The sequence below is a fragment of the Otolemur garnettii genome, unplaced genomic scaffold (genome assembly GCF_000181295.1).
Source record: "Otolemur garnettii isolate 467f Iridium unplaced genomic scaffold, OtoGar3 scaffold00011, whole genome shotgun sequence".
NCBI classification, from domain to species: domain Eukaryota; kingdom Metazoa; phylum Chordata; class Mammalia; order Primates; family Galagidae; genus Otolemur; species Otolemur garnettii.
In genome coordinates this window covers 7,951,288-7,961,935 of record NW_003852406.1, presented here as the reverse complement: position 1 = coordinate 7,961,935, position 10,648 = coordinate 7,951,288, and the positions used below count along the sequence as shown (strand labels likewise).

The 10,648-nt window shown below is 37.0% G+C and overlaps 2 protein-coding genes across 2 annotated transcripts in view; one reads left to right on the top strand and one right to left on the bottom strand.

Moving 5' to 3' along the window:
- Positions 1-9,940, top strand: part of CCPG1 (cell cycle progression 1) — a 54,903-nt gene extending 44,963 nt beyond the window's left edge. Inside the window, exons 8-10 of the mRNA XM_023509999.1 lie at positions 78-199; positions 4,055-5,460; positions 8,758-9,940. Coding sequence (XP_023365767.1) covers positions 78-199; positions 4,055-5,460; positions 8,758-8,947 — 1,718 coding nt within the window. The 3' untranslated portion in view covers positions 8,948-9,940. The remainder of the gene's footprint in view (positions 1-77; positions 200-4,054; positions 5,461-8,757) is intronic.
- Positions 9,514-10,648, bottom strand: part of PIGB (phosphatidylinositol glycan anchor biosynthesis class B) — a 34,938-nt gene continuing 33,803 nt past the window's right edge. The window contains exons 12-13 of the mRNA XM_023509998.1: positions 10,180-10,360; positions 9,514-9,892 (exon numbers count right to left, since the gene is read on the bottom strand). Of these exons, the coding sequence (XP_023365766.1) occupies positions 9,761-9,892; positions 10,180-10,360 (313 nt within the window). The 3' untranslated portion in view covers positions 9,514-9,760. The remainder of the gene's footprint in view (positions 9,893-10,179; positions 10,361-10,648) is intronic.

Below are 10,648 nucleotides of genomic sequence, written 5' to 3'. Positions count from 1 at the left end.
TAGCTTGAGGCTCTGTCTCAAATAAAGTATTGGTAATCATATTTATGTTATGTACCTAATAAGAGTTTTCTTTTTAGGCACAATTCAGATTCAGATGCGTCAGCAGTTAGTAACAAAAATACATGAAGATGAATTGAATGATATGAAGGATTATCTTTCCCAATGTCAACGGGAACAAGAATCTTTTATAGAATATAAGGTGTGTACTCTAACAGATATTAAAAATAGTTGTTAGCCAATAATCACGCTATTTAGGTATAAGTATGGTGCAAGTTAGTAAGTCACTAATAATGATAATTGTTGATTGATTATAGGTCATGAATGCATTGTATGAACTTTTATTTCTCACATATGTGAATTTATGCAGTTATTAGCTTTATTTTATAGCTGAGAAAGGGGTTCAGAATGTTTAACCAAGTTAAACTGGTATTGATTACCAGTGTTAATTTGATTCCAAGCATCTGACAAAGCCCTTAATTTGTAACTGTAATTTGAAAATGACATTTTATATATGCATTATTTTCACAGAGCTAAGCAAAACATTATGGGTCAGTGGGAGAAAAAAAGGAGAGTTGTAGTTTTATAGTGATCAGGGGAAATGGCCAGTCCTTTTGTTGGTTTTTTGATAGATCTGATGGAATGGGGTACATTTTATGTTTTTCTACCTAAAATACTCCAAGATCTAACAGGACTTTACTGTCCATTCTTTACTGTCCTGTTACCCAACATCCTCATGGGTTTATGAGGATTCGCAAAATAGCCGGTCTCTCCTGCTCTTTCTGAGGAGGGGTGTAGGGATTCTTTTTTTTTTTTTTATTAAATGATAACTATGTACATTAACACAGTTCTGGGGTACAGTGTGGCGTTTTCATAACAGTTTGAAATATTTTCATCAAACTGGTTAACATAGCCTTCATGTCATTTTCTTAGTTATTGTGTTAAGACAATCATATTCTACTCTTAGAAAGATTCACTTGTACCCTTGTAAGATAAACCATAGAAATGATCCCTCTAATCACCCTCCCTCCACCCATTCCCCCTTCCCATCTCCCACCCCACCCCCCGTAGACTTAGGCTGTTATTAGGTTATAGATTTCATATGAAAGCTATAAATTAATTTCATAATAGGGCTGTGTACATTGGATACTTTTTAGGGATTGTTGATAAACTCAGGATAGAGAAGTAAGTTGCTGCTTTTCTCTTCCATTTTCTCACCTCATAATCTTCACAATTTATCTATGCTTCTTATATATGTTATAATTATATTTCTTAGGATATCACTTTACATCCAACTTGTATCTTTTCAGGGAGATACTACTGCAGTTAATTATAAATAGTGCTATTTTCCTACCTGCATCAGAAGATATTATTTCTTCTTGACTATAATTTGTTTCTGGTTCTTTAGGATGACAATGGCTTTAAGGAGATTGACCATGCATAAATCTTTACAGAGAGCCAGTTTTTGCACATCTCTTATTTCTAGCTGTTAAATGTGGATCAGATGTTGAATCTGTTTGCAATACCTGCTCACAGTCTGTTTATCAGTGGCTTACTTAAAGATCACGTCTACTGGATGAGCAAGGCTGTACTCTCCCGTCACTCTGTGGCTTCTTGTGCTTACGCTTTTCAGGATTATGCTACATCAGTCTCTTCTACTCATAGTTTACTGCTATTGTGTAGAAGAAACTTTTTTTCTCTTTAATTTTAAAACTTAGTTTGTTTTGTGAAGATTAATGAACCCGAAAGTGAAGGCACATCTCAGACAGTTATTTTTTAAGTTTAAAATAGTGCCATTCTCTTAGAGGACATTTTTTTTTTTGCTTTTTTTGAAACCAGATACTTTACTGGTCTGATTTAAATGTGATAACCATAATGTTTGTGGTAAATTAAGCCAAATTTAAGTATCATTTTGCAGATTTATATGTGGGTTATTTTAACCGAGTGGATAATGCTATAATAACTATTGAAGCATATTGTTTTAATATTTCACTGTTTTTGGTTAGCATTTGTTACTAATGCATATGTGTGAAAGCAAAATAGATTAGTCAAGGCTACCTTGAACTTCAGTAAAATTGTATAAGTCTGTTTGAACACAATTTCTATCATGTTTCTGTCTGACTTTCAGAGTTACGGTAATACATAGATTAATCTTCATGGGTATATTAAGTGCTCATTATAGTGCTCACGTAATCTGGATTGTCATCATGTCAGAAGTTTACTTGAAATTGGGGAAATTATTTTTATTTATTTTTTCCTCACTTTGTCACCCTCAGTAGACTGCCTTGGCATCACAGCTTACAGCAACCTTACAGCAACCTCAAACTCTTAGATTTAAGCGATTCTCTTGCCTCAGCCTCCCAAGTAGCTTGGATTACAGGTGCCTGCCACAATGCCCAGCTATTTTTAGAGATGAGTTCTTGCTCTGGCTTAGGCTGGTCTTGAACCTGTGAGCTTAGGCAGTCCATCTGCCTCAGACTCCCAGAATGTTAAGATTTACAGGTGTGAGCCACCGTGTTGGCTGAGAGATTATTTTTTTTCCTTTTTTTTTGTATAGACAGAGTCTCACTTTCCCTTGGTAGAGTGCTGTGACATCACACAGCTCACAGCAACCTCCAATTCTTGGGCTTAGGTGATTCTCTTGCCTCAGCCTCCTGAGTAGCTGGGACTATGGGCACCCACCACAATGCCCAGCTGTTTTTTGTTGCGGTTTGGCAGGGGCCGGATTTGAACTTGCCACCCTTGGTATATGGGGCCGGTGCTCTACCCACTGAGCCACAGGCATTGCCCTGGGAGATTATTTTTAAATGTTACCAAGATTCAGTCTGTCTTCTAATGTGCTTGTAGTATTTATGACTGACTTGCACTTACTAGAAATGTTAGTTTGCACAGCACTAGAATGCATCAAATAGGGCTAAGATTATTAAAATGTTTCTTCAAAGAGTACACTGACTGCAAACAAGTTTTTGAAGCCCAAAGCCATCTCTGGAGGTACTTTTATAAAAAGTACTCTTACTTTTTATAAAAGATAATCTCTTGGTTCTGCGCCTGTGGCTCAAGTGGCTAAGGCGCCAGCCACATATACCTGAGCTGGCGGGTTTGAATCCAAACCAGGCCCGCCAAACAACAATGATGGCTGCAACCAAAAAGTAGCTGGGCCTTGTGGCGGTCGCCTGTAGTCCCAGCTACTTGCGAGGCAGAGACAGGAGACTCGCTTGAGCCCAGGAGTTGGAGGTTGCTGTGAGCTGTGATGCCAAGGCACTCTACCCAGGGTAACAGCTTGAGGCTCTGTGTCACACACACAAAAAAGATATCTCTTGACTAGGCACGGTGGCTCACACCTGTAATGATAGCACTCTGGGAGGCCAAAGTGGGTGGATTGCTTGAGTTTAGGCATTGGAGACCAGCCTGAGCAAAGCGAGACCCCCATCTCTACTGAAAATAAAAAAAACTAGCTGAGTGTTGTGGTGGGTGCCTGTAGTCTCAGTTACTTAGGAGGCAGAGGCAAGAGGATCCCTTGAGCCCAAGTTTGAGGTTGCTGTGAGCTAAGACACCATGTACTTTAGCAACAGAGTGAGACTCCCTCTAACCAAAAAAAAAAAATGAATAAATAAAAATCTCTCTCCCTAAGAATCAGCCTTTCCCTGCCTAAATTCCCCAGGAGCCTTTTTAGGACGAGTCCTGTGGTCATAAGATGTAAGCACTTTGCTCTTTCTCCTAATTTTTATAAATGGGCTTAGAAACCAGTAAGAATTCATAGGATTATGAGGTATAGTATTCCAGTAGTACCTCTATTGGCTATTTTAAAAATCCTACTAGTGATAAATGGACCTCTAGCTAACTCTTCCCTGTCTTTAAATTCTTCACCCTGCCGTTGTTCCTAATTTGATTTAGCTTTCTGCTAAGCATTTTCTTGTATATGAACTATATAGTACCTGGGGGTCATTTTCTGTAGAAGTAAAGCCACTGAAGTTTAGGGGGTTTTATATCTTCATGATTAAAATACAGCTTTTAAAACACTTGACATTTTTCTTTCCTTTCTTTCAAAAAAATTTAGTTATTGAAAGAAAACCTTGCAAGGTGTTGGACCCTTACTCAAGCAGAGAAGATGTCCTTTGAAACCCAGAAAACAAACCTTGCTACAGAAAATCAGCATTTAAGAATCTCTCTAGAGAAGGAAGAAAAAGCCTTATCTTTATTACAGGAAGAGTTAAGTAAACTACGAGAACAAATTAGAATGTTGGAAGATAAAGGGACAAGTGCTGAATTAGTTAAAGAAAATCAGAAACTTAGGCAGCATTTGGAAGAGGAAAAGCAGAAGAAACACAGCTTCTTTAGTCAAAGGGAGACACTACTGGCAGAAGCAAAGGCGCTGAAGCTGGAAGTGGAGAGAGAACGATTAATGACCATGGCTTTATCGGTGGAACTCGAGAAATTAAGTGCTAGTCAGTCACATGGCAACCCAGATTCTCCCAGTGTATTGAATGAACAAAAGGAAATAGCAATCTTAAGGGAAAGACTCACTGAGCTGGAACGGAAGCTAACCTTTGAACAGCAGCGTTCTGATTTGTGGGAAAGACTGTATGTTGAGGCAAAGGAACAAAATGGAAAACAAGAAGCTGATGGAAAAAAGAAGGGGAGCAGAGGAAACCACAGGGCAAAAAATAAGTCAAAGGAGACACTTCTGGGTTCAGTTAAGGAAACATTTGATGCCATGAAGAATTCTACTAAAGAGTTTGTAAGGCATCATAAAGAAAAAATTAAGCAAGCTAAAGAAGCTGTGAAGGAAAATCTGAAAAAATTCTCAGATTCAGTTAAATCTACTTTCAGACATTTCAAAGATACCACCAAGAATATCTTCGATGAAAAGGGTAATAAAAGATTTGGTGCTACAAAAGAAGCTGCAGCTGAAAAATCAAGAACAATTTTTAGTGATTATTTGCACCCACAGTACAAAGCACCCACACAGAACCAGAATAGTAGAGGCCCTACTGTGCAAAGAGACGGAAGGAAAGAAAAGCCAGTTCACTTTGAAGGATTCAGAAAAAGTACAAACCCACAGAAATGCAGTGCTGAGCATGACTGTAGAGAAAATTATCCTTTTAGAAAGGGTTGTTCTGGTGTATTTGAATGTGCTCAACAAGAAGCCATGAGCCTTTTTAATACAGTGATGAATCCTGTAAGGATAGATGAATTTAGACAGTTAATTCAAAGGTACTTATTGAAAGAGCTGCATACTTTTCGTCATTGGCAAGAACTTGATCAATTTATCAATAATTTTTTCCAAAATGGTGTCTTTATTCATGATCAGAAGCTCTTCACTGACTTTGTTAATGATGTTAAAGATTATCTTAAAGACATGAAAGAATATCAAGTAGATAATGATGGAGTGTTTGAGAAGTTGGATGGATATATATATAGACACTTCTTTGGTCACACTTTTTCCCCTCCATATGGACCCAGGTCGGTTTATATAAACCCATGTTATTATAGTAGTTTTTAACATTTGTAGATTGGATAGCATTTTTATCATTTGACAAATTTCTTGAAAGGTTACTATTTGTAAGATATGCTTTATTGCCATTGAGAATTTAGAATAAATTATAAGATGAAGTTTTAAAATATAGCTATTAGAAGCTGAAAATTTCATAATCACATAATGATTTTGACTTGATTTAATTTCTATCTTACAAATCAGTTAAAGATATATAAAACTTATTTTTGTTATTTTGTTTCTTTTCCATGTAATCACTTTAAGTGAAATTATATTTACTCGCCTAAGGAAGCTAGGAGTGAACAACATAAATTGCTTGGAAATCAGAATAGCTCATAGATAACAATTATAATATTGCATCTGTTTTCATTTTTCCATTCAATTTACCAACTTAATTATGATATTCAATACTTACTGTGGAATTATTGTTGATAAGGGTAGAGGCATGATCAAAGAGGCAAACTTGGCAAGCCAGAAATTCTAATTTGTGTGCTTTATAATAACTTTCTATCTGTTGTTTATCAGCTTTATGTTCTGTAACATGAAACTTGCCTAATCTTGAAATGTTAGTTTCATTTGAAATGTTAGCTTCATTTTTTACCTTTGAGGTACTTCTCTTTCTGAATAAATGTAATGTGTCTATAAAATAATGAGACTGAATCTGGTGTCTTTAGTTATTGAGCAGATATCTAGAGCTATAATGAACAAAGTATTGTGAGGCTACCTTGAGGAAACAAAGGAAAAAAGTTTTGCTGTAAAGGAATTTACAAGCTAGATAAAAGAAAAGAAGGTATGGAGGCATGCATATAGTAGCCTCAGGCCAACTGTTTGGAAAGGCATCTTGAGCTGGGTGGCTTTTGAACTGAACTTGGTTTTTAAAATTACTTTTGAAAGAGAAATGAGAACTTGCTTTGCAAATAAGGGAGGACATTTCACTCAAAGGGAAGGTCATTTGCAAAGACTTGGAGATGTGAATATGTGCTACTTTAAGGAAACAGGATAGTTCTGGGAGACGAATAAAAAAAGATTCAGATCATGAAGGGTCTCATTTTATGCTAAAGGATTAGTCCTGTAGGACATGGAGAACCTCTGAATCATTTTGGAGTGGGGCGGGATAAATATTTTGGATTACAGTAGCCTTCTCTTATCTTCAGGGAATATATTCCAAGAATCCCAGTAATGCTTGAAACTAGGAACAGTACAGAATCCTGTATATACTACGCATGAATTTCTTTTTCCTTCACAATTTCACAAATTGATTTGTTCTTAGCCATAGATAATAGCAACCTTAGCATGTAGGGTTTTTTTCTTACTGAGAAATTTCATCTTTTCACTTGAAAAGAAGTACTTTATGGCTTCTCTTTGGCACATCCTAATTGCCACCATCACCACTTTTCCACTTGGGGTCCTTATTAAGTAAAATAAGGGTTGGCTCGGCGCCTATGGCTCAAGTGGCTAAGGTGCCAGCTGCATACACCTAAGGTGGCGGATTTGAATCCAGCCCGGACCCGCCAAACAACACTGACGGCTGCAACCAAAAAATAGCCCGGCGTTGTGGCGGGCGCCTGTGGTCCCAACTACTTGGGAGGCTGAGGCAGGAGACTTGCTTGAGCCCAGGAGTTGGAGGTTGCTGTGAGCTGTGATGGGGGGGGATAGCTTGAGGCTCTGTCTCAAAAAAAAAAAAAAAAGTAAAATAAGGGTTAATTTGAATATAAGAACTGTGTTGTGATAACCAAGGCAGCTACTAAGTGACTAAGGGGTGGGAGGTGTGGACAGACACACTAGACAAAGGGCTAATTTAAGTCCAAGGGGCCACAGTGGGACAGCATAAGATTTCCAGCATAAGATTTCATAACACTATTCATAATGGGAATACAACTTAAGATTTTTTTTGAGACAGAGTCTCATTCTGTTGCCTTGGGTGGAGTGCCGTGGCATCACAGCTCCCAGCAAACTCAAACTCGGGCTCAAGCCATTCTCTTGCCTCATCCCAAGTAGCTTGGACTATAGGTGCCTGCCATTTTTAGAGACAGGATCTCTTGTTCAGGCTAAGCACAAGTGATCTATCTGCCTTGGCCTCACAGTGCTGGGATTTCAGGCCTGAGCCACTGTGCCTGGCAAGAATTACTACTGAAATTGTCCATTTAACATATTCAGACTATGGTTGACCACAGGTAACTAAATCTGAAGCACAGAAAGTGAAACTGAATAAGGGGGCACTAGCTGTACTGGTAGCAACCTGGAGGATTGATAGGAAAGGTATGAAGCTAAAAGGTGGTCCATATGATACCAATACAAGATGATGAGTACCTGAACTGGAGCAATAGAAGTAGGTGTAGAAAGGAGGAGACAATTTAACAGATGGTAAAACTGGTATTTCTTGTGAAAGAGAAGTGGAAAGTAACAGTGACTTTTAGATTGGTAGTTTGGGTTACCTATTAGTGTTATCATTAAGATAGGTAATACCAGGTTTGGGGCAAGTGGAATCTTAGATGAGGAGTGTTTGGAAGTACTTATATTCAAATGCAGAGAGTTAGTTGGTAATGAATTACATGGCCATTTCTTTTAGCCAGACTTCTTTCTATTTGTCTAGATAGTCTAGGCTGGAGGTATTTCAGACTTCTGGGGAAATATCAACATCTATTGGGTTGTACAGGTGGCTGAGAGGACAAGAGTAGTATCATGAAAACCTGAAGATCAACTCAAAGAGAATATTTAAACGTGTCAAAAGCTTTTTTAAGAAGTTGAAAACTATTTCTTGGCTTGGGAACTGGGTGGCCATGGATGGCAATATGGATTTTCAGTGAAGTTAGGATAGAAGGCTGATCATAGAGCAAAGCAGTGTAGACATTGTTTGTGAATTTCTGTTGTGAGAGAAAAAGTTAAAAGACTTGTATTTGCTTTGTTTATAAGAGATGTGTATATAATTCCGCTGAGAGAGAAAGCCAATGGGGAAGGATTGATTTTTACAGGAAAGGAGGAAAAATAATGCAAACACATCTCATTATTTTATTGCCACATTTCTATTCTTTGTTATCTGTTGCATGTTTCCCCTTTTTGCCAGTAGAGTTAAATTTGTCTCTTGTTATAGGATTAAAAAGTGTAACACTGAATCTTTAATTTTTTATATGGATATTCTAGGACTACAGATTAATTTAACATCTTTTTTCAGTGTTCAGATAATAGATTAATGGAGAAAAACATTAAAACTGGTTTTAATGTAAATGAACTCTAACATAGATGAAAAATGTGTTTACTGCTTTCAGTCGACCTGATAAAAAGCAACGTATGGTAAATATTGAAAACTCCAGGCATCGAAAACAAGAGCAGAAGCATCTTCAGCCACAGCCTTGTAGAAGGGAAGGTAAATGGCATAAATATGGTCGCACTAATGGAAGATACATGGCAAATCTTGAAATAGAATTGGGGCAATTACCTTTTGATCCTAAATATTGATTTAATGATTAAGTTAAATTAGAAAACTGTAAGAGACATAGTTGCTTTCTACAATGGTGTTGAAACTAAGATGAAATTACCAAATGACAATGTCTTTTTTCCTTCATTCTAAGTATCAGTTTGATGACTTTATTATTACTCAGAAGCATCAATCAAAAACCTACTAACAGCATTTTCCTGTAGTTTAGCTTTGTTGAATTTTTTTTGGCGCTGGAAATGTTCAACAGTAGTTTTACTAAGGAAGTCAGGCATGCAGCAGATTTTGTGCATGAAATGAGACTTCCTTTCAGTGTATAAGCTTAAAGTAAGCTCAAATTATACATGACAAAGTGTAATTAACACTGATGTTTGTGTTACATTTGCAGTAGAGCTTGAGAAAAGTACATTGTGAGGGAACTTCATCTCTAATGTTTTATAATCTTATATTTGCTTCTTGTCTTTTTGTGGGTTCAAGAGCCCGTTGACTTGTGAAGAATTTGCTGCCCTCTTATCAGCTTGCTGACTTGTTTTCTTGTGAAATTTCTTGCACATCTGAATATTGTAGAAGAAACAATAAAACTACACCATGAGGAAAACTAAAGGTCTTTATTTAAAATTTGGCATTGTATTAATATGTGGTTTTATACTATGTGATATTTTACCCATTTCCTTAGTAGTGGTATTTGGTAAAGCAGTTCATAGTGTTTCTTTCCAAGTTCGAATGAATCTTGATTACCCAGTGTTTACTGAAGTATTTAAACAGTACCTGAATATTTCCATTCAGCAATGTCAGTTTCTCTAGGAAAGATTCAAACCCAGTTCAGAATTTCACCTTCAGTTGAGTTTCCCTTTTGAATTCCGTTCGTAGACATATATGTGACTTCCAATTCGACCCTCCGGCAAGTGAGTGTGGAAGAAAACAGCAGTTCTCTCATAGTTGCTTGAAATTAGGAAAGCACTTATTTCCTAGAAGTAAATAAATGTTTAAGTAAAATAAAGGCTACATTTTACTGAGTACTGTTTCAGTGAATTTTAGAATTGGCTGTTTTAATTGCTTCTCTACTTTTTTCATAATAAAACAATAAAATTTCTTAACGAATTAACTGTGGTAAGTAAAATATCTTCATAGTTACAAAACTTGGGCGCATTCTGATATGGGGGCTTAAAGGGACCTAAAAAAGGTTATGTTCTCTGTTTACCTAAGTGGTTGCTAAACCTGAGGTAAATAAAAAATAATGAGTTTTCTTTCTTACCTCTTCCAAAACGCTGAAGATGATCAAGTGAGTAGGCAATGATGCGTCATCATGAAACTCTTTATGTAACCAGTTTAAGGGATTTAGGTAAAATATATCTGCTTCATCAAGATACCGACTTTTTCCAGTTAGGTCTGGGGGACATTGGAGAAATCTCATTGGAATTTGGCAGTGAACATGGCTGTGAAGAGAAAAGTTATCATAATAAATACAAGAAGTGAAAAAAAAATTGTGAAAGTTTTCTTATTACTTATATCATGTACACCTAGCAAAATGTGAAACTTGAACCCGTAAACTGTTCTGAGTTAAGGTCAAGAAGCAAGACATATTCTTAAAGAATGAAAATGTAGGCTTGGCGCCTGTGGCTCAAGTGGCTAAGACGCCAGCCACATACACCCAAGGTGGCGGGTTTGAATCCAGCCCGGCCTGCCAAACAACAATGACGGCTGCAACCAAAAAAAAAAAAAAA